The sequence below is a fragment of the Protopterus annectens genome, chromosome 7.part0, assembly GCF_019279795.1.
Source record: "Protopterus annectens isolate FY-2018-M chromosome 7.part0, PAN1.0, whole genome shotgun sequence".
Classification (NCBI taxonomy): domain Eukaryota; kingdom Metazoa; phylum Chordata; order Ceratodontiformes; family Protopteridae; genus Protopterus; species Protopterus annectens.
The window spans coordinates 36,700,375-36,725,251 of NC_056739.1; the positions used below are offsets into that span (position 1 = coordinate 36,700,375).

At 41.4% G+C, this 24,877-nt stretch overlaps 1 protein-coding gene across 2 annotated transcripts in view; it reads right to left on the bottom strand.

Annotated features, from left to right (window-relative positions):
• The window catches only part of CELSR2 (cadherin EGF LAG seven-pass G-type receptor 2), a 1,401,203-nt gene that overhangs the window by 740,303 nt on the left and 636,023 nt on the right, over positions 1 to 24,877 (bottom strand). For both annotated transcript variants that reach the window (XM_044076472.1, XM_044076471.1), the window contains exon 3: positions 16,601 to 16,823. In XM_044076472.1, the coding sequence (XP_043932407.1) occupies positions 16,601 to 16,823 (223 nt within the window). The remainder of the gene's footprint in view (positions 1 to 16,600; positions 16,824 to 24,877) is intronic.

A 24,877-nucleotide genomic window follows, 5' to 3' on the forward strand; every position in this document is an offset into this window, starting at 1 on the left:
CACAACCAGAAGCAGCAGCCCAGGATGAAGCATCAGCTGCATCACAGCTGCATTTTGTGGATGGGGAGCTACTTGGGAGGATGCCCCTAGCAAAGCAAGAGCAGGGGCCTCCCCTCAGAATCAGGGAGATCAGAAGTAGCCTGAGAGAGAAGAGCCAAAAAGTACAGTTTTGTACCTACCATAAATGTAGATGTTCGAGGATCCCCATTGCTGCAGTCCTTACTATTGGGTATAGTCCGCTGTCCAGTCGGCCCGAATACCAGAGTATAAGGCTGACGTCGGTCAGGGCGCATTAGACTGACGTCAGTACGTCAGGGTACTAATGCGCATGACCGACGTCATATCCTCAGTCTTTTCTTGCCCCAGATGTCAGAAGACCCTAAAAAGACAAGGCCCAAAATACCTGCACCAAAAATATGTACAATATATACAAGAATATATACAAAAATATAAGCATGTAACCTCACCTACACAACCACCCCTAAACACAGAGGGGAAGGAGGGAGGGTAAATTGGACTGCAGCAATGGGGATCCTCGAACATCTACATTTATGGTAGGTACAAAACTGTACTATGTTCTTCGCTCCCCATTGCTGCAGTCCTTACTATTGGGTAGAATCCCAAAGCAGAGGTAAGGGAGGCTGGCAAATCATAAAGAAGCAGGAGCTGACAACATGCCTTGCAAAACAGCTGTGGCAAAACCAGCCCTAGACTTAGAGTAGATAGGAAGGTGATAATGCTTAGAGAAAGTATGCACTGAACTCCAAGTAGCTGCTTCCAAAATATCCTTAGTTGCCACCCCTTAGAAATGCTGTTGAAGTGGCAGTAGCCCTAGTGGAATGAGGCCTAATCCCAGCTGGAATCTCCTTGCCATGATGGGAATAACAAAATGCAATGCAAAAGCCAATCCACCTAGAAATAGTTTGTTTTGACACAGGCTTGCCCTGTGAACTCAAAGCAAAAGAAACAAACAACTGCTGAGACTGCCTGAAATCCTTAGTCCTGCTTAAATAATAACGCAATTGCCTGTGTACATCTAAAGTGTGCAAAATCTTTTCCCCTTTATTTTGGGGGTCTGCATAAAAAGTAGGCAAATGAATAGTTTGGTTTAAAGCCACACTAGAAACCACCTTAGGCATAAAGGAAGGATTAGTACGTAATGATACCCTATCCTTATGGAAAATCAAAAAGGGCTCTACTGCCATAAGGGCCTGCAACTCAGACACCCTTCTTGCAGAAGTAATAGCCAACAGAAAAGCAGTCTTCCATGACAAGTATTTCAATTCAGCAGTAGCCGCAGGCTCAAAAGGTTGTAGAGTAAGTTTTTCCAACACAAAATTGAGATCCCAAGCAGGAGTAGGAGCTCTACGTGGGGTCTTATATTCTTTGCCCCTCTAAGAAACTGCTTGAACAAAGGATGCGAAAACAATGGTGGGTCACAATCATAGTGAGCTGAAATTGCTGCAGCATGAATCTTAATGGAAGAGAAGGACAAACCTTTGTCCAATAACTCAGTAAGATATTGAAGAGCCACACTCAAATTAGGCTCAGAAATCTCCAAATTCTTTGCTGTACTCCAAAATAAAAATCTCTTCCATTTTTCTGCGTACACTTTCCTTGTACTAGGTCTTCTAGCTTCCATAATCACATTTAAAACTTGTTGAGGAAGTTGAGACCTGCTGTGTTTCAACACAGAATATGCCAGGCTGTTAGATGAAGAGAGTGAAGCTTGACATTGAGCAGATGACCGTCCTTCTGAGATAACAGATGAGGAATCAGAGGTAAAGACCATGGAGGCTTCCTTACCAGACTCCGTAGTAGTGGGTACCAGTGTTGCCGAGGCCAATCTGGAGCTATCAAAATCATCCTTGGCCTGTCTTGTCTGACCTGTAATAGTACCTTTGGAAGAAGAGGCAGAGGTGGAAAGGCATACACATGAAGGTTTTTCCAACTGAAAGACAGAGCATCCACTTTCCAAGCTGTGTGATGAAACCCCTTTGTGCAATACTTTGGCAGCTGGTGGTTTAGTGGAGAAGCGAACAGATCTATGTCTGGAGTTCCCCATGACACTGTCAATTTCTGAAATACATGAAGATCCAGTTTCCACTGTGGGGATCCATGATTTGTCTGCTTAACACATCTGCTAAGGAGTTCTGTGCTCCTGGCAGAAACCTTGCCTGAAGAGTTAGTTGCAAGCTTAGCGCAGTCTCCCATAAAATCATTGCTTGCCCGCATAGAGGATAAGAATGTGTTCCCCCTTGCTTGTTGATGTACCACATGACAGTTGTGTTGTCTGTTAGAATCAACACCTGCCCTGGAAGAAGTAACTCCTTGAAAGCCATTAATGCAAACTGGACTGCTAACATCTCCTTCATGTTGATATGTAGATGCTGTAGTCTGGCAGGCCACTTGTCTTGTATCCACTTTCCATTTAGATGAGCTCCCCAAGCAATGTCCGAGGCATCTGTCGTTAAAATCTGACTCGCCTCTGGCCGGGTCACAGAGAGTCCCTTGTTTAGGTGACATTCCTGAGCCCACCACAAAAATTCTGTTTGAAGGCAAGGTATTATTTGAATGACAGTGTCCAAATCCTGGCAGTGCTGTGTCCATACATTTGTGAGATACCATTGTAGCTTCCTCATATGCAGTTTGGCATTGGGAAGCACCAGAATACAAGATGCCATGAACCCTAATGCTTGAAGGACTGTCCTTGCAGTCAGCACGGACTGATGAGATAGTTGATGGAAGTAAAGTGATAGACTCTTTTGTTTGTCCGGGGTTAAAAAGGCCATCTGGGCTGCTGTATTCAGTCTCACACCCAGAAAGCACATGTCTTGAGAGGGTACTAGACTGGACTTTATTTCGTTCACAGAATACCCTAGGCATCTTAGCACTGCTATAACATATTCCAGATGCTGTAGAAGGTCTTCCTTTTCTTGAGCCAGAATCAGGCAGTCGTCCAAGTAAGGATAGATTTGAATTCCTTGTAGCCTGAAGTAAGCTATCACTGGAGCCAGAACCTTTGTGAATACTCTGGGCAGTAGATAAGCCAAAGGGCAATGCAGAGAACTGATAATGAGAATTTCCAGCTCGAAACCGCAGATACTTCCTGCAACTTAGCCTTATAGGCACATGAAGGTAAGCTTCCTTGAGATCTAAAGTTACCATCCAGTGATCTTTGCCCAGCAGAGGTAAAAGCTGTTGTAACGTCAACATCTTGAACTTGGGAATGTCCAGATAAGTGTTGAGGAGAGATAAATCCAAAATTGGTCTCCACGTGTTCCCCTTCTTTGGTACTAGGAACAGGCGAGAATAAAATCCTAGGCCCCTTTCTGATACAGGGACTGGCTGAATGGCCCCATCTGGAGTAACTGAGAAACTTGCTTGTGAGCCTCTTTTCTTTGTGGAGGAGGAACGTCTGGCATGCCTTTGAAAGGGGGCATTGTGTGGAAATAAAACCTGTAACCGTGGTGAATGATATCTAACACCCATCTGTCTTGAGTAATTAAATCCCAATTTTCTTTGAAAAGAGACAGTCTTCCTCCCAGAGGAGCTGCCAGACGAGAATCTACTGGCAGCTGAAAAGGCAGGTCATTGGGTCTGTTTACGAAAGGACTGACCCCTGCCCTCACCAGAAGTCTGAGCAGGTGAACTCCCTGTTCTAGGCCTAAAAGAACCTTGAGCCCTGCCCCTACCACGTCTAGACCTACCCCTAGACTGGGAATCATAAGCAGGATATGTCCATCCCTTAGCAGGCCAATTTCTACTAAACTTCGGTGGCTGCACCTGCAAAAAATCTTTAACAGTTTGCATAGACTTAGCTTTGTCCTCCATTTTCTTTAAAACTGCTTCCACAGGCGAACCAAACAACACATCAGACTGTAAAGGAGCATCCAAAATTCTTGTCTTAACATGCTCAGCTAAATTCTGATCCCTCAACCAGGCATGCCTGCAAAGAACAGAACTAGTGGCAGCCACCCTCGAGGAGGCCTGTACAGCATCAAAACCACATTGCAAAGAATGCTTACCCACTTGTTCAGACACATGAACCAAATCCAGCAACTCTTTACACTCAATACTTTCCGCCAAAGCATCCACCTTAGATTTCAATTGTGAAAGGAGATAATTTTGATATTTTAGCATGTGAAACTGACAATTCAACGCTCTCATGGCTAGAGTGGAAGAAGTATACACTTTCTTTCCCCACCTATCCAAAGCCCTTGCCTCTTTATCAGTGGGAACAGGATTTTTAACCACAGAGGCCTTAACACCCTTAGGCCCCTGAGAAACAGTTTCTGGGTCCGCCCTAGGACTCTTAAACAAATACTTATGAGCTTCGGGCACCCTATAATACCTATCAGGTTTAACAGGAGCAGGAGGCAAAGAGTCAGGGTTCAGGGAAGCCTCTGCAAAAACATCTTGCACCACATTCAACACAGGAGGTATAGCTAAGGGCCTATGCTGGGGTAAAAACAAGAATTCCCTAAGCCTTTTCCTGGAATCAGAGTAATCCTGGCCTTCCCATTTAAAGTGCTCCCTCATGGAATGCAGAGTCTCTGAAAATGAAAAATCCTCAGGAGGAGAAGCTGTAGGAGTGGAATCATCCACATCAGAATCAGAATAAGGAGGATACTCCTGCAAATCTTCCGCAGAAGACTCAGAAGCCTCTGAACACTGTTCAAAACTATCAAACTCCGGTTCCACCCTAGGCCTCTTATCAGGAGGGGGCATAGAACCTCTAATCATAGTAATCAAATCTTCTGCCATTTTAAGCATATGTTTCTTAGGTACAGAACCCGAAAAGCTAGGAGAAGCTCCCACTGAAGCTGAACTTGGCCTACCTCTCAAAGAAGTTTTGGCAACAGAAGGAGAGGCTCTAACTACCTTGGGAAGAGAGGGAAGAACAGTTACCTGAGAAGCCCCCTCAGCCTGGCCTACCTCCTGAGAAGGCACATCCTGTAACAGTAAAGTTTCTGCCTGAGACTCCATGGAAACTCCTGGCAAAACCTCTGGCTCCACTGAGCCTTCTAAAGAACCGACGTCCGGGACTGCCGGTTCATCAACCCTAGGCTTCACTGTTTTGTCCTTGCGCTTCTTGGACGAAGCGGGCGTCGGAGCATCCGACGGCATTTTATAATTGCAACGCTTCCCAAACACTAACCTGGCACAGTCTAACCTCCTCTTAATAGTGCGTTTGTTAAACCTAGCACAAGAGCGGCAACCAACAACGTCATGCTCAGGCCCTAAACAAGGTATACACAAGGCATGGTAATCCCTATGAGGTATCTGTTTCCCACAAGAAATACAGTTATTCACTTTTTCTGACATCCGGTTAAATACTGAGGCAAGAAAAAACCAAAATGTTCCCCAACGGGGTACTTAGCCAACTCTGCTTCGGTCTGAAACTCCGGTTTCGGAAATATTTCAGAACGCCAACCTGCACTCGCAAAACTGCTTCTGCATCGGACCATGCGGCAAAAAAGACTGAGGATATGACGTCGGTCATGCGCATTAGTACCCTGACGTACTGACGTCAGTCTAATGCGCCCTGACCGACGTCAGCCTTATACTCTGGTATTCGGGCCGACTGGACAGCGGACTATACCCAATAGTAAGGACTGCAGCAATGGGGAACGAAGAACATCATACCTGGTCATGTGTGTCTGACAGTTAACAGCCCTAAATGTTAGGGTAGCAGAAGTGTTACCTTCTTATCCTGTCTCTCCATGGTTCTGCTGTCCTTATCAGATGGCAGAATTTTGCTGGAAGGCAACAATTTGCAAGGCTCATCAAAAGCCACAGACACCACAGAGGGGTCAGCAGTGGGATACTTATAAAGAAACATGCAGTCCTCAGGCACGTTTATAAAACCTATCAGCTTTTTGGGAGCAGGGGGTTGAGAATCAGGAGCCTCAGAAGCAGAAGAAAAAAGCAGCCAGCAAGACCCAAAGGAACAGCAGAAGGCCTAGGAGACTCCATCTGGAGAGGCTCATAGTACCTCTTCTGAACATCAGACACCTGAGCACAGTCCCGTTTGTAAAATTCCATCACTTTGGAAACAGTATCACCAAATGAAATCTCCTCAAAAGGAGAGTCAGAACTGACAGATTCTTTTTCCTCAAAACCAGTCTGGTGGTGAAGGAATCTGGGAGGAATATGTCAGGGACTCAATCTGAATCAACAACATCCCAATCCTGTTCCCTAGGCCTCTTAAGAGGAGTAGAAGACCAGGGGGGAGTAGGAATGGAAACACTCTGTGGAGGCTTGAGAGCCATAAAGGCATTAAGCGAGCCTTGAGTGACGTTTTGCCATTCACTTTGAGGATCCTTAGGAGCAGGTGAAATATGTTTTCTGCTTCTTTTTGAGTGGGACGTCAACCTTGAATAATTTTGGAGGCTCTGACCATGACAGGATGCAATAATGGTAGTCAGGACCTCTTCCCTACCTAAAATTTGAGGAACACCCCTATGCCCTTCAGTAATAACCAGCCGCGATTCCCCCCTGTACATCCAAGGTGGATGTCTGCAAAACCTCCATGGACGCGCATGGCATCTGGTCCATACTGGCCTCCAAAGAGGTTACAGCAGTGGAATCACAGAAAGAAACCAGATGCTCCTCCAGACTTTCACCAGCCTCAAGGGAGACTTCTGGTGGAGGCAGCAGAGCTGAAGAATAAGACTGAGTTTTCTTGGCCTTTTTCTTCGTAGACAGCTGGCCCTGGGGCCAGGAAGATCCTTCCATGGTACCCTTAGCTATTTAAGTTGCTGGTTCTCAAGAAAAATCAATAAAGAAGAAAGCTGACTCTAGAATGTCTTAGGGACAAAGGACTGACACATCTCGCAAGACGTATGGTCGTGAGATGTGCCTAAACAGAACAAGCACTGCTTGTGATGATCTTTATGGGGTCTCCCACACTGGCATTTCCCCTTACTGGATGACATGAAACCCAACAACCAGATTACAAAGCAAACACAGTAAATAAAAGCAAAAACCTCAATGGGGCAATTATCTAAAAGCGGTAAAACCAGCAGACGAACGGGAGTTCAGACAGGTGATTGAAAATGGAGTTCAGACTAGCAGCAAAAAAGTTTAGAGGATGGTACACCCTGTCATTACCTTTATGCCCTACTCCATGCATGGGGAGCATACATGTGATGTATGGCATACCCTTTGCAACCAAAAGGATTTGGTATACTGGTCAGACATTAGGCTGCTCTTGGTAGAGGATCCCTATAAAGAATACTGCAACACCGATATGGAAGGACATCATTATCTTACAGGGTCTCCTGTAAGTCCAGGCGTATAACATAACCTGACAGGACTGCTTAGTTCCTTCAGGGTGACACTGCACACAGCCAGCTTTGATGGAATTATGTAACTTCTCCAGGCTCCCTAACAGCATGGGTCTTTCAAGGTATTCACCTTTGTAAGAAAGATCTAGTCTCACACTTCTTTCATTTGCAGGTCAGTTGCCAAAAGAGAGCATTTTAAAGGTGAATAAATACATTTTACACCCCATCCAATTACATAATCTTAATTTAGTCATTAAACCTAACACCCACAATATCACTAGTCATTTTGTTTCATAATCTAGAGAAAGTTTAAGTTATGACTCTCTCTTGTTTTGTAGAGTGAATGTTAACAAAAAAATGTCAGTCCCGAGTTTCCAGTACATGCATTTACACGTTCACAGGTGTATACTACACTAATGGCTAGCGGGGCCTTTATAAGCCTAGCCAAGAATCCAATTATATCCCACAAGTTTCTATGCCTTAAAAGGTTGTTTTAAGGGGTATATTTACAGGCTGCCACTGTCCATTACAGACAAAGGTGCTAGCACCAGGGTGTATTTTCCCATCCACGGGTCCAGGTTTCTTTTGAACAGCGTTAGGGAAGAGCTCTGCTTCACATGGACGGGAAGCCTGTTTCCAAAGAAGATTAATTCTCCAAGCCACATATGTCCTTCCAATGTATCTTATTTATGTCACAAGCAACGTATAAATCAATAGATCGAGTAACTCTGTTGCTGCTCATTTTGCAGATTTGCAGAAGGCCCATCAGAGTGGGATCCAAGGATACTTTTTTGCCAGCCATACATTCCCTCTCAAAAGTCTGTAGGAAACAGAAATTGGAGTTTAAGCTTTGAGCCGATCTGCATAGGACATTTATTTATTTATTTAATGACATTTCTTGACCAAAAAAGTGCACTGGGCCCAAAATGACCCATTTTCAGTGGGGGTCCAGGGAGAAAAGCTCCATACAGTCACAGAAATATTTACATAACATCTGGTTACAATGAACAGTCAGGGTAAGTTTTTATGTAGTGCATACTAGGGTCTATATCAGTTCATCGAGACGTCTGAAGTTCGAACACCATATGTTTGAATTTCAAACCACAAACTGCAAAAACAATGAAGTCTTAGAACAGCGATTTTTTTCCCAGGGAAAAAAAATCACTGTTCCAAGAAACACACACACACAACACAAGCACACCAAAAAAACATCAATCCACACACATACACTCAAAATCCTACATCTAACCCTACACTAAACTGTACATACACTACTACCTATCCACTTATCTTAACCCAAACCCTAACCCTAAGGTTCGTCACTATCGTACACTCACCTGACCCACGGCCCTAACCCTAACTCACCTATCCCACCCTAACCGTAAAGTCTTTCACTAATGCACACCCACCTGACCTGCACCCTAACCCTAACTCACCTAACCCGTGCCCTAACCCTAACGTCCACACAATCGCACACTTACCTGACTCAACCCGTAACTTCCCACCAAAGTCCTGCTAATCGCGATTACCAGTTTGAACATCTGGTATTCGATATTCAGCCGTTTCGATGGACTGATATAGACCATGCATACTAAAGTAGAAATGCAAAGACAAATACAATATATAGAGGTATACAATACAATAGATTAAACCTGGAGTGTTAAACTTTGAGTAACTTTGTTTGTGTATTCTCAAGTAAGAATACTGTTTTAGCTGTTCTGTTTATTCAGTCACAGAAATCAATAAAGCAAGAGAGATTGGATACGAATACAGATTGTGCAGACTGCAGCTATATTTAGCAAAAGTATATGTTGGATATAATAATGCTGTTTACTTCCTCCATTCTTTTTATGAGGAACATCTCTGATGTTCAAACTGGTGCAGATGCCTGCTCAGGTACATACTGAACAGGGTGTTGCACTCAGTGATGGGTCTGCTGAGGGACAAATACAGTGGAACAATTACCTCTTTGGACCTAGATGCCATGTTTTTGCTGATAAGTTGAGCAACATAGAATACTGTTTCTTTACTACCTTAGACACATGTTGATCAAAGCCAGGTTACTACCTACATGTGTACCCAAATCCCTGACTACTGGTGAAACTGGGGCAGAATTTGTTGGCCAGCAGATTTGCTGCATCTTCCAGCTCTGTGTAGGTGGCTCCATTTACAATCAGTTCTGCATACTGCTGTGTGCTGCCTTGAGGTTTTGGATACATATAAAGACCGCCTTATGGTTGTCCTTGGCCTGGGAGGCTACTTTTACTTCAAATTTGGCTTTGGCTTTAGTAGACTTAATTTGCCATCTTAATTCTTTGTTTAGATTGATGAGAATGCTTTTATCATGCACAGCACTTCCAAATCTTGGGTATAATTATTTTTCTTTTGTTGTACAACCTGTTTATGCTTGGATAGCACTAGGGTGGTTTGTTTTCTGAGTTATTTCTGGTAGGCATAGCTGTCTCTATGCATTTATTGATATGACTGTAAAGGGTTTCTTAGAACAATTGTGCATGGGCAGCTTTGTTCACAGGGTTTTGGGGGCTTGAAATTTTGATAGGATATTGCTTAGTAGTGGGAAGTTTGCCTTAGAATATTTCCTAAATATTATGGGGTTAGCCGGGTCACAGAACTGACTTCTATTATGAAGGAGACAGCTTTATGGTCTGACATTACTGGAGTGGACACTACACTAGGGCAGCATTCTCCCATGTTTGTGAGTAGCAGTTCAAGTACGTTTTCACTGATAGTGGAGATCTGGACTATCTGGTCCAAAGTGTATGTATTGACAAAGTCCAGGAATCTCTGGTCATGTAAGTATCCCAGTTTCTAGTGGGGCAGATGAAGTCGCACATGAATGTGGCACTGGGTTGAATAGTGGCGGCCTCCAGTAAGTACAGCTATGAGTTATGGGTTACTTGGGTCATACAGGATAACCTATAGCTTGCAAGTATATAATATGGGACTTTTTCTGTGGAAATATAGACAGGAGGAAGCTCATACACATAATCCTGTTTGACTAGAGTCAAACGGACAATGTTCCATTGTAGGTGCTTCTGCACATAATTGCCTAAAAATAAAGAAGATTAGACAGCAGCAAAACAAAACAAAACAAAAAAACATGATAACAAAGGGGGAGATCCTCTCTATTAATCAATGGCAGAAGTGCTTTCCAGTTGCAAGGTGTGAATTTGTTCTAGTTTCTTTTTTTCACTCATAACTACATCACTATTAAGAAAATAATAATAAAATAATTCTCCAAATAACTTTGCTCCTTACAAACACAAAGTAGATAACCACCTGCAGTAAACTGTATGCAGGTTGGTTTTAAATTAAATTACACTTAGCACTATGTCCCTTTGGGCAATATAGTGGTGCAAATGGTTAGTAGTAGTGCCTCAGAGACCTTGTTTTTTAGCTCAGTTCGTGGCTTGAGTGCCTTTGATACACCGTCTGCATGTCCTCCCAGAGCCCATGCGTGTTATTCAGTGGGGTCTTCACCTTTGATACACCTTCTGCATGTCCTCCCAGAGTCCACGTGCGTTATTCAGTGGGGGTTTTCACCTTTGATACACCTTCTGCATGTCCTCCCAGAGTCCACGTGCATTATTCAGTGGGGTCTTCACCTTTCATACACCTTCTGCATGTCCTCCCAGAGTCCACGTGCGTTATTTAGTGGGGTCTTCACCTTTGATACACCTTCTGCATGTCCTCCCACAGTCCACGTGCGTTATTCAGCGGGGGTGGTCTTCATCTTTGATACACCTTCTGCATGTCCTCCCAGAGTCCACGTAAGTCATTCAGTGGGGTCTTCAGTTTCCTTTGACATATCAAAGACATGGTGTAGGTGAATTGGCGAGCATTTAAAATTCTTGTAGGCATTTATGTGTGCATGCTGAGAAAGGCTATGCCACATGCAATAAAGAGGCAGGCATCACCTCCACCACTATAAGAAACTGCATTAAATGGGTAATCAACTAAACAAACGACAGCTACATTACTTGTTTACATAATGGCAAACAAATTGTAATGTCTGGCTTCGATGAACTTTAACTGACACATTCCTAAATTCAGTTTAAACTTATATAGAAGTAATGCACGTACATAATGTTCACGTATCCATGCCACAAACTACATGTATAACAGTGGTCACATACGTGGGAATAACCTGAGCTTCAGTGTTTACACGGGATTATATCTGTATATACTGTGTGTGTGATATATATATATATATATATATATATACAGTGTATACTGCGCAGTACCTTAGGGTGATAAAGGATAATGAGGGAAACATACTCACAAGTGAGGAGAGTGTGTTGAGGAGATGGAAAGAGTACTTTGAGGGCTGATGAATGAAGAGAATGAGAGGGAGAGAAGGTTGGATGATGTGGGAATAGTGAATCAGAAGTGCAATGGATTAGCAAGGAGGAAGTAAGGACAGCTATGAAAAGGATGAAGAATGGAAATGATGCTGGTCCAGATGACATACCTGTGGAAGCTTGGAGGTGTTTAGGTGAGATGGCAGTGAGTTTTTTAACCAGATTGTTTAACAACATTTTGGGATGTGAGAGGAGTGGAGAAAAAGTGTATCGGTAACGATTTTTAAGAATAAGGGTGATGTGCAGAGCTGTAGTAACTACAGAGGGATTAAACTGATCAGCCACAGCATGAAGTTATGGGAAAGAGTAGTGGAAGCTAGGTTAAGAAGGGAGGTGAAGATTAGTGAGCAGCAGTATGGTTTCATGCCAGGAAAGAGCACTACAGATGAGACGTTTGCTCTGAGGGTGTTGATGGAGAAGTACAGAGAAGGTCAGAAGGAGCTGCATTGTGTCTTTGTGGACTTGGAGAAAGCATATGACAGGCTGCCTAGAGAGGAGATGTGGTATTGTATGAGGAAGTCGGGAGTGTCAGAGAAGTATATAAGTGTGGTACAGGATATGTACGAGGGTAGTGTGACAGCGGTGAGGTCTGCGGTAGGAGTGATGAATGCGTCCAAGGTGGAGGTGGGATTACATCAAGGATCATAACTGAGCCCTTTCTTATTTGCAGTGGTGATGGACAGGTTGACAGATGAGATCAGACAAGAGACCTTGTGGACTATGATGTTTGTGGATGACACTGTGATTTGTAGTGAGAGTAGGGAACAGGTTGAGGAGACCCTGGATAGGTGGAGATACACTCTAGAGAGGAGAGGAATGAAGGTCAGCAGGACACAGACAGAATACATGTGTGTGACTAAGGGGGAGGACAGAGGAATGGTGAGGATGCAGGAAGCGGAGCTGGTGAAAGTGGATGATTTAAATACTTGGGATCAACAGTTCAGAGTAATGGTTAGTGTGGAAGAGAGGTAAAGAAGAGAGTACAGGCAGGATGGAGTGGGTGGAGAAGAGTGTCAGGAGTGATTTGTGACAGACGGATACCAGTAAGAGTGAAAGGGAAGATCTACAAGATGGTAGTGAAACCAGCTATGTTATATGGGTTGAAGATGGTGGCACCGACGAAAAGACAGGAGTCAGAGCTGGAGGTGGAAGAGTTAAAGATGTTAAGATTTGCACTGGTTGTGACGAGGAAGGACAGGATTAGAAATGAGTATAGAGGGTCAGCTCAGGTTGGACAGTTTGGAGACAAAGCCAGAGAGGCAAGATTGTGTTGGTTTGGACATGTGCTGAGGAGGGGTGCTGGGTATATTAAGAGAAGGATGCTAAGGATGGAGCTACCAGGTAACAGGAAGGCCTAAGATAAAGTTTATGGATGTGGTGAGAGAGGACATGCAGGTGGTTGGTGTGACACAGTAAGATGCAGGGGACAGGAAGAAATGGAAACAGACGATCCGCTGTGGCGACCCCTAATGGGGGTCAACCCTTGACCAAGACCAGCACAATGAAATAATAGAAATTACACGCAACAAACATGTGCACATTAAAATATTACACGTAACAAAGATATGCACATTAAAATCAGTCTAGAAAGGAGATGCTGCAAAGAAAAAAAACTGGACCCAAAACCACAGAGGAATACAAATCATGTACTACTGATACAAGAAGGGAAGTCTTACCTAGCAACCTCTCCACGCACCAGCCACTGGAACCAAAGAGGACACTCAAAGAGTGGCTGCAGATATGTATGTGTTACCAAAGAGGACACTCAAAGAGTGGCTGCAGATATGTATGTGTTACCAAAGAGGACACTCAAAGAGTGGCTGCAGATATGTATGTGTTACCAAAGAGGACACTCAAAGAGTGGCTGCAGATATGTATGTGTTACCAAAGAGGACACTCAAAGAGTGGCTGCAGATATGTATGTGTTACCAAAGAGGACACTCAAAGAGTGGCTGCAGACATGTATGTGTTACCAAAGAGGACACTCAAAGAGTGGCTGTAGATATGTATGTGTTACCAAAGAGGACACTCAAAGAGTGGCTGCAGATATGTATGTGTTACCAAAGAGGACACTCAAAGAGTGGCTGCAGATATGTATGTGTTACCAAAGAGGACACTCAAAGAGTGGCTGCAGATATGTATGTGTTACCAAAGAGGACACTCAAAGAGTGGCTGCAGATATGTATGTGTTACCAAAGAGGACACTCAAAGAGTGGCTGCAGATATGTATGTGTTACCAAAGAGGACACTCAAAGAGTGGCTGCAGATATGTATGTGTTACCAAAGAGGACACTCAAAGAGTGGCTGCAGATATGTATGTGTTACCAAAGAGGACACTCAAAGAGTGGCTGCAGATATGTATGTGTTACCAAAGAGGACACTCAAAGAGTGGCTGCAGATATGTATGTGTTACCAGAGGACACTCAAAGAGTGGCTGCAGATATGTATGTGTTACCAAAGAGGACACTCAAAGAGTGGCTGCAGATATGTATGTGTTACCAAAGAGGACACTCAAAGAGTGGCTGCAGATATGTATGTGTTACCAAAGAGGACATTCAAAGAGTGGCTGCAGATATGTATGTGTTACCAAAGAGGACACTCAAAGAGTGGCTGCAGATATGTATGTGTTACCAAAGAGGACACTCAAAGAGTGGCTGCAGATATGTATGCGTTACCAAAGAGGACACTCAAAGAGTGGCTGCAGATATGTATGCGTTACCAAAGAGGACACTCAAAGAGTGGCTGCAGATATGTATGTGTTACCAAAGAGGACACTCAAAGAGTGGCTGCAGATATGTATGTGTTACCAAAGAGGACACTCAAAGAGTGGCTGCAGATATGTATGTGTTACCAAAGAGGGCACTCATAGAGTGGCTGCAGATATGTATGTGTTACCAAAGAGGACACTCAAAGAGTGGCTGCAGATATGTATGTGTTACCAAAGAGGACACTCAAAGAGTGGCTGCAGATATGTATGTGTTACCAAAGAGGACACTCAAAGAGTGGCTGCAGATATGTATGTGTTACCAAAGAGGACACTCAAAGAGTGGCTGTAGATATGTATGTGTTACCAAAGAGGACACTCAAAGAGTGGCTGCAGATATGTATGTGTTACCAAAGAGGACACTCAAAGAGTGGCTGTAGATATGTATGTGTTACCAAAGAGGACACTCAAAGAGTGGCTGCAGATATGTATGTGTTACCAAAGAGGACACTCAAAGAGTGGCTGCAGATATGTATGTGTTACCAAAGAGGACACTCAAAGAGTGGCTGCAGATATGTATGTGTTACCAAAGAGGACACTCAAAGAGTGGCTGCAGATATGTATGTGTTACCAAAGAGGACACTCAAAGAGTGGCTGTAGATATGTATGTGTTACCAAAGAGGACACTCAAAGAGTGGCTGCAGATATGTATGTGTTACCAAAGAGGACACTCAAAGAGTGGCTGCAGATATGTATGTGTTACCAAAGAGGACACTCAAAGAGTGGCTGCAGATATGTATGTGTTACCAAAGAGGACACTCAAAGAGTGGCTGCAGATATGTATGTGTTGCCTGTCAGCCCACACCCACATTTAAAAGTCATGGATCAAGTTATTACAGAAAGTGGCTATGGCTTCACCATGCATACCATTGCCATCAACTTGTATGTTGTGGTACGGAGTTTAATTCTGCACCTCTGGTACCAGATAAAATATATCAAAAAACAAATAAACATACAAGGAGATGACTGGGCTTAGCAGCATATGGTAGGCATGCACTGCTGAGTAGGGTAGTAAGTACACCTGCCCGACATGTATAAACTTCACATTTAACAGTCGCAGATTACAGTTACAATCCATAGCTCCTCAAGATTTCACTCAATTCAGACTGAGCTCTGTACCTTCCAATGCAATATCAGCAAGAGTAAGTGACACATATCCCAAGAATGTTCTGCAAACACTTCCCCCAACACATGATACCTTCAGGGGGTTATGATTTCTCACCACTAACACCACCTACTTCTTCATCTTATTGTAATGCTGCCACCAGCTAGACCACTGTAGCACAATTAAACACTTACTGTTTATTCTTAAAATAACCTATCCGCTAAAGATTTTTATTGTAACAATAGCCTGAACAGTAACTCATTGAATGGCATGAACCAACAGTTAATGCTATTTGTTCAATACACAAATACTTACTCTAATAAACATGCATACGCAATTCAAGAATAAGACTTGTCCCTTACAGTAAATAAAATTAAGTATTGCACTTGGTAAAATTAAATATCCAAGAAGCTTCAAACATGTACAAAGAAAATAAAAAAAATATGCGTTTAAATAGAAGGCATGTGAAATCTAGCAGCTTAGCTAGACCTATTATTACTCGTGAGTTAATGATCTTCTATATACCTCTAACTTAAAAAAAAAAAAACAGAATATCTACATCATTTCATGGGCAAATGGAATCCAAATACAGCTTTTCTTTTAATCTGGAAGACACTTTTTTGGTGAGTGGGGTAGTTGAGTCTATCAACTAATGCCCAAATATGGAAAAGCATTTTCTAAACTGAAATCAGTGAATATGTGTGCAGATCTGAGAAGTACAGTAGTTTCAGTTTTAAAACATGTATCCAGTGTAATTTTTTTACACATTGTATATACACTATACATACTTACATCCATATTTTTATGAATAAAAATAATTAAAATGTTTACATTTGCTTAAGTTTAGCATGACTTACAAGTGTCAAACTGTGATGTTCAGACTCTAGTGAATACAGTAAATCCCTGAGGAAATATCCAAGTCGGGGGAAGCAGTACTTTGCAAAGTGTTATGAGAAGAGAGTTTGACAACTACAGTGCATTTTCATTCTCTGTTAACTGAAAAAACATTTCTTGCTACACAGGTTAAGCAGCCAAATCCATTAATTTGGTTACTTACGTGAGGGAAATTGTGAAGTGAAACCTCTGACGCAATCCCTTAAAGGTGATGAAGGACTGAGAAGGGAAGCTCCGGGTTGTCATCTCGCAGTACGGTTTCTCATAGTGCCCTGATGGACAGTCGCATTTAAACCCGCCCACCAGCAGGTTTACACATGTGCCTCCATTTTTGCACACTCCAGGGTTGCAGCGACCTAACCGAACATTCACTTCACACTGATTTCCTAGAGGCAGAAACAGAAGATAAAAGAACTAATAAATAGTATTTAATCACAGAAGACCTCCTTCATAAATACCACTTTCAGAACAACATAAAGGAAGATAATGAGAAATAAACTAATTAGGCAATCTTAGCAGTGAAAATGCCATCTGCGTACAACTTGCAAGGAAAAAACTGCAGCAAAGGTCACATTAAAGCAATAACAGCATTTCACTGGACAGTAAATGTCATGTGACTTTGCATTAATTGTACAGATACTTGCATTCATCCTGCTCTCAAGCCTCTTCACATAATCAGCAAATCGGTCCACCTACAGGCACAGAAGTAGATTCAAATCGGTCCACCTACAGGCACGGAAGTAGTTTCCCATGGTGCTCTACAAGCACAAACAAGAATCCTGATTCTCTGAATGAAACTGTGCAGTCAGGCCCTTAAGGTGTTCAGAACTACTTTATTTATGCATTTACTGACATTTGATTACCGGGAAAGTCTGACTGGGTAGCAGCCCATTTTCAGTGGAGGCCTGGGGAGAAACGCTCCAAAGTTTTATAAAACATTTTAAGAATAATAATTGTACAGATTTTAAAAATAATACAAAAACAACAAATACAGTTTAAATAATTATACCAAATTAGATATAATATGAAAACATTGGTTAAGAATAGATGACAAAGATTTAATAGTCTGAGAAATTATAGCCAGTTTATACAGAAATTAAAGGTACGTTAGTCTAAGAATTGCAATATGAAGTGACAAAAATGCATGCTTATGGTATATTTAGATAGAAAGCCTGGGGAGAGAAACTCATAGAAGTAAGGAAGTAAGTGAAGTGAAGAAGGGAGAGTAAGGAGATGTGAGGTATGAACAGGTATTTTTTTCACATTATGGGATATGATTTATCCTTTAGATATGCATTACAGTTTGAGGTAACTTAACTACAGAGATGCACTCACCCCATCCTTCATATTTTATGTGAATGGTTTCTTAACAAAAAAAAAAAGTCATATTTTTTAAAGAACACATCCACATAGTTCTAATCTATTCCTTGGTGATGTCACTATAGGGATAGAGTACAGAAAAGACCATAGACTTTAATGGACGGGACCCTGCACAGGTTTATAGGTGTCTACTAGGCTAACAACCACAAGGGCCTTTTTAAGCCTAGCCATGCATCCCAAATCTGACAAGTTCTGGTACCCTTGGTAGTGTAAGCAGGGCTTGGAAGATGAAACATTTACAAGCAGGGGTCTGGGAGATGAAATATTTACAGGCTGCCTGTGTCCATTAGAAACATGGGTGCCAAACCAGAGATGAATTTCCTGTTCCCCATCCAATTGTCCAAGTTACCCTTGAACTGGGTTAGGGAGGCACTCTGTTTCACATGGATGGAGAGCCTGTTCCAGTGAAGGGGTAGCCTCTGGGATACATACCTGTCTCTCCAGCAGGTCTTATTTATATCACAGTCAATGTTTAAGTCTTTAGAATGGGCAATTATTTGCTGATATGCAGGAGGCCTATCACTGTGGGGTCTGAAGATGCCTTGTATGCCACGCACAGATCTCCCTTCAGCAGTCTGTAGGAGGCAGAATACAGGGACAGGGCTTTTAGGTGGTCTGCATAGAACATGCAACTTATGCCATGTATTTTTTGTGGGTGACCTCTGCGGAGTTGTTGGATAAGCCTGGGTAGGTACATACCAAAGATAGGACTGTACTCAATGATAGATCTGATAAGTGCGGAATACAGTGGAACAATGACCTCCTGGGACCTAAATGTCATACCTTTGTTTATAAGTTGCACAGCATAGAATGATTTCCTTACTACCATAGACATGTGATGGTCAAAGGCTAGATTTGCATATTTGTCCATTAAAGTCTAGGAACATGACCCAATATTATCCCTGATGACTGTTAATGAAATTCACTGAAAGTTGACCTGATGTCAGAGTTGGAAAATGAGCATTGTATGAAGGGTTTACATTTACAAACAGACCACAAATATTAAGAATGACAAGAAAATAAATTCATCACAGCACTGCATGTACCACAAGTGACTGCACACATTACTTAAAATTCACATAAATTAAGTCAACATTATGCCTACGAAATTATTAGACAGTGAAATACGTAAAACACACAAAAAAGGGAACAGCAGCTATAGTTTTGTACAACTACTTATTTGCAAGGAACAGAAAAAAACATCTGCACCTATTTTTAATGAAACTTACACAACTTAATCTAAGGCTCTGAGAAAGGCCTTTGTAACTGACATATTGTGTTGTCTGCTGTAGAACATAGGAGATTTTTCATTTTGAAGTTTCACATTAAGCATACAGATCTCATTCCTAGGGAAAATAAACAAGCAGGCTGTTCACCTCCACTGCAGAAATCTCAAAAAAATATTTATATAGTACTCCTCTATGAATGCTGCCAACTGAAGGCTATCATACACCAATAAAACATGCTAACAGATGTACTTCGGAAGTGCGTTTTTTAAACACATTTTCTTATAACAGCAGTAAGTCACCATTCTGCTATTATTGTGTTTTTTACTAATTGTTAATTTAAAAACAAGAAGCAGATAGACAGGTTACCGGGTCGTTCTGAAATGCAGAGCCATGGTTCAGCACTTTTAAGCTGCTCCCTTTATCCAATAGTAACATGGTGTTCCAGAATGTAATGATATCAAACCTGGATTTATTGGGAACCACCACAGCAAAGTGAAGGGCACTTTGAAAGGGGTGTATTTAATCTGTTACAATGACTATGTCAACAAGAATGAAAGTTATCAGTTCCAGTAACAGGATATTTCACGATGTGTCAACATTTAGAGTTGTTTTTGGGCATTATAACATACTCGAAGCACAGTGTAAAAGTATTACTACTTTTTAAATTAAACCAAATGAATATAACTGTCCTTGAAGGAGATAGTTACCAACATGTGGCAGCAACTGGCCCCGATATCTACTTGGCGCAAAGAATTTTCAATTAAGATGTAGTGCCAGGAAATTACCATTCAGTATGTTTTCAAAAATAACACACTTCTACTTTCCCCACACTTGTATGGTTAAGACGAAATAAAATCCTAAACACTAAGCACTATACAAAATTAAAAATAGTGCAGTGTAGTTATACAAAAACTAACAGAAGAATACTTCACTAATACTAACATTAATCTAGATTTTGCATTGCTTTAATCACAGACGCCCGGGACTCTCCCAGTTCTGCATTAACACTAAATGAAAGCAGTTTGCTCAGCATAATGCTAGACCTGTAAGAAAAAGGTACATATTTGTTAGCCTCTGGGATTTGCACCACAAATGTTAAGACCACTCTACAAATAAAAACATTTCCCAGACTACCAGGAACCCTCCCCTTTCCTAAGACACATCACACATTTCACACTAGTACAATGCTGAGATGAGACATGCCCCAAAGGTTACCAAAGATGGATGCCTTATCACTTCTTCAAATCCAGTTTTAACAATTTTATTAATATAAGAAGTGTCCTCTGTAGTCATACTCCTCAACCACTATGACTTACACAAAGTGCAATGATTAAGGCTACCAGATGGGTGTCTCATGCAAGAATTACTTATATGCCCCATAACGTTAGGCATATTTAAGGGAGTATACATTATTAAATAAGTGAGCTAGGCCTGTACAAAGATTCATTACCATTAATTATATGAGTTGTAGTACCTGAAAATTTTCGATTTTGATCTGACACTTTTGTTATGATTTTTACAGACCAGTGCTATGAGTATTAATGCTCAAAGTTTGACCGGCATGTCTACATTGGTAAATGAAGTGTTAGTTCATTTTGCAGTGAAAACCTGATTTTTTTCCTGGAGACCGAACATTTTACAGTCAATATACATACATAAAGAATTTTAAATCCAGTTCCTGACAGCATAGAGACATTCACCATGTGTTGTACCATGTCTGTAGTTTACGCTTTAAAATTTAATCGGGGGGGAAGTTTCAACTGAACAGCCAATCATCCTCAACACCTAGGGAGGCATAGTTCAAGGTATGGGTCAAAAAGGAAGCACAAATCACATTAAAACTGATCAAATAAGATGACCATTTTGTTAAGTTCAAGCTGGAAAGGGTCAATTCTTTGAAGGCAGCTACTTGGTAATCTAGCCATGTTTCATGTTTTTTTATAACAAGTACTCTGGGTTTATCTTGTTTTATCTTGTAAGTCTTAAGTTATTCCTTCTGGGTAGTCCTGTCCAAGCCTGCAGCCATCTTTTATAAGATTAACTACAACAAAGGCTGCAAATACCCTGTACTGTAGTAAAGAAACTATAATAAAAAAAAAAGGGGGGTACGGGAAGTCCGCACAATGTTACCGAACTTACTGTTGTTACCATTAATTTACAGTTCAGTCCCATACGTTTACAAACAAAATCCCCAGTATGGGATGTCTGCACAATATTACCAAACTTACTTTGTTACTTTTAATTTACAGTTCAGTCCGATATACTTACAAACATAATACCCAGTATATTCAGTAAATTCTGTGACGCACCCTCTCCCTGATTCCAATAATGTTTTCATCAGTACCTACAACTACTGTAAAGAACATGGTTTTGGGGAGCAGGGCTGAAGTTTGTTGTAAATGGTGACAGTGGAGAAGTCAGGCAAAGAGGAGGATTGGGATAACATGAATAGGTCCGTTAACCCACTACCATGCAGTCTGCTACAATGTCGGATCTACCTGAGGATGGAAGAAAGGCATTTGGCAGACAGACAGGGCAGTGTGCCAGGCTTATAATAAGATGTTTCTGCAGCAGTCCTCTGAGGGGGCATGCCTTCCTTGAGCAGGAATGTGAACATCTGTCCACTGGAAGATGGCACTGCAGATCCCTTGTGTGCCATGTCCAGGGAATGCTATGGGCAGAGGCTCTGCCATCCATATTAATCATTCTGAGTGTGCCGGTGTCTGTTAGTGCATGTAATTAAGCCATATAAGTTGTGTCAGTGTAGTGTGGCTTTGGCATGCTTATGTCAGCTACTCATTATTTACATGACATTCCTTATCTAATGTTAAGAAATGCAGAAACTTGCAGCAGGTATGAATCACTTGTGCCCACTTAGTATGTCCTCCCCTCCCTCTTAAAAGTCCCTGCCTACTCTTTGAGTGACCCTGCAGACCGCCAACACTATCTGCTGAGTTTACAAGGCAAACGGGCAAACAGAAGTAGGTTGCTGGGTGTTTGTCTACTCGTCCCATAAACGTCCCTGTTGGCTTAATTCCCCCTCTTGCAATGAGTGCAACCCCTCCCTCCTTTCATTTTTCCCTTCGCAATCTGTTTGCACATCACGTATTCCAACTCACTAACATGACAAGCGTGATTAGTACCACACATTTAGAGTAACAAAAAATGTACAAACTATGAAACTGGTAGCCACATAATGTACTTCGAGATGCAACTAAAATCTTTCTGCATGTATGATAACTATCATAACTATCCAAATAACAACATTAATGTGTTATTCCTTTTTGATTTCTGTGTTCCTTAGGGGAGCAAGCTCTCTGTGTAGACAATCTCCATTCCGCACACCAAATAAAATTATCAGAATGATCCTGACCTGATACAAACTGCCAATTACACTGATGAAAAGTAAGTATTCTGTCAAGGTGGTTTATTTTCACGAATCATGAAGTACAGCTAAAGTTAGGGGAGAAACTGTACTCACATCACTTATGTCATCAGCTTGACACTATGGAGGGTGCAATAGTAAAGCTATACACGCTGCAAGACATAGAAGAGAAGTACGGAAAAAATAAAGCAGAAACAGGAAGAAAATGAGTGACCAAGAATGTTGCAGTACATCCCATCTCTTTAAAATGCTATGCAGCAGTTGGAGATACTGCGAAAATCTGACCTACAGATGTTCTGACCAGTATCTGCCAGATTCAAATCTCATAATGAAGCAGCACAACAGTTCCTCTGGTATTGCCCCAGAGGGGTCATAAAGGAGATTTACCTTCCTGTGCCTCACTTTGGTTTTGTAACCTAGTGACCAAAATCAGTTGCCATGGAAATTAACTGGACCACTGCACATAACAATACAAATCTTGACAGTAACTGCTGCTATTAATGTTTAGAGAGATATCCGAGCCAAAAAACATAATACTTCGAATTAAATAAGCAGAATCTTTATATAAGAAAAAATCCAACACATGCAAAGCGACACTGGTCATTAATACAATCAGTTGCCTTATTGCTCCAGGATACAGAAATAGATCTTTCTTGAAATCATATAAAGGCAGAGAATGTAAACTTTCTGTCTAATAACATCAGGAGGAGCTCGGACGATGTGCTATTTTAATCACCTTTCAATGGCTCTGCGGAGAAGTGGGCGATGTATTTTAAAGGAATTCAGATAAATCTGTAAGAATACTATCCTACTATGAAAGCGCAATGCATCTTTTACAATTCATTTAACGGTGACAATCTTAGCACACGGTGAAAAAAACAATTGGGTACCATATACCTACTGTCAATCAGTTTTTTTATTTCCACATATCTACTCATTGGGTTCTACTGTAATTAACTGTATCCTGTTTTATTAACACATGATTAATTGCAGATAAAACTTTTAAACACCTGCAAACTGCATTGCCAAAATAATGACACTCTAAACAATTCTTTCCTGCAAATCTCCAAACTCTACCAATCCAGACATTGTACAAACTCAGAGAAAAGGGAAACGCTGGAAAACAAACATAAAACTAAACTTTGTCATCGTCGTCTTCTCCAAATCCCACAAACCAGAATTAAAGTATACAATGTCTGACATAGCCAACAACATACTGAAATGTTGAACAGAGAACCCAACAATATGTGTGCCGATCTTTAGAGATTTGTGGTACCAGTATTTGACAGACTGCAAGATTCCCCACTTGTCTTTTGGTCTCCCTTGTAATAATCATCCAAATATATTTAAGCACCCTACTATGTTTTTACACACACATAAAAACAACACAAAATACTAAAACCAGGTCAACAAACATACAAAACAGTGTGAAATGTGACAACTTCCAGAAATGGTGAACTCATTTTAAAACTGTGTTTGCAGTTTAAAAAGTTTATCAACTTGTCTAGAAAAAAGTTGCCAACTTGTTTTATTACCTGGCAAAGTAACATTGTTTATGCTTTAATCAAGGATGGAGAGAGAGTAAGGCGCATACACACAATCTGCCCTTTGAACGAACACATCCTGCTTTGGAATACCAGAATACCAGAGAAGCCTGGCTCTCAAACCTTAGAGAGAGAGTACTAAAAATTTGATCACATTCTAGGCCTTCCTGGAAATAAACACAGGAGTGCAGTACTATTCGAAGAAAGCTGCTTGTCAACAAAAGGCATGACATGAAATTGAAAGATGCCTGGACAACAGGCAGCACAGCAAGGTTTACACTGAAAGGGCAGTAGAGGAATGCAGTAAGTCACAGGAGAGAAACTGGCCAGAGTCAGTGAGGAAACCGAAAACTGCACAAGAAACACTAGAGGAGGGCAGATGACAATGACATAAATGGTATAAAACCATCAATTACTTAAAACATTATAAATCTTTATTAGGCACTGAATACACTTATTATATGACTGACGTACAGTTGTCAAATAAGTTACTCAAGTTATACCTAAACACTAGGTATGCAAAAAGACAAAATCATGCAGAAATGTAAAGAAAAAACTATACATAACTTAACCTGATCAAGTGTAAAAGTTATAGCTACAAATAATGCAACTCTTGTCATTTACAGCAGCCTTTAAAAACAGCTAACACTACTCATAACACATCACAAAATACACAAAAGCACAGCATATGAAGAACTGGGCAAGTTAAACATAATTAACGCAATAAATGGGCAAGTATTACTACCGCTGCTTTACTGAAGAATGTTCATTGCCTGAAGTGACACACGACACGAGGAGTGTTACAAACAGTATTCGACGACAATGACATGAGGAGTGCTACAAACAGTATTAGATGACTATGCCACGAGGAGTGTTACAAACAGTATTAGACAACTATGACA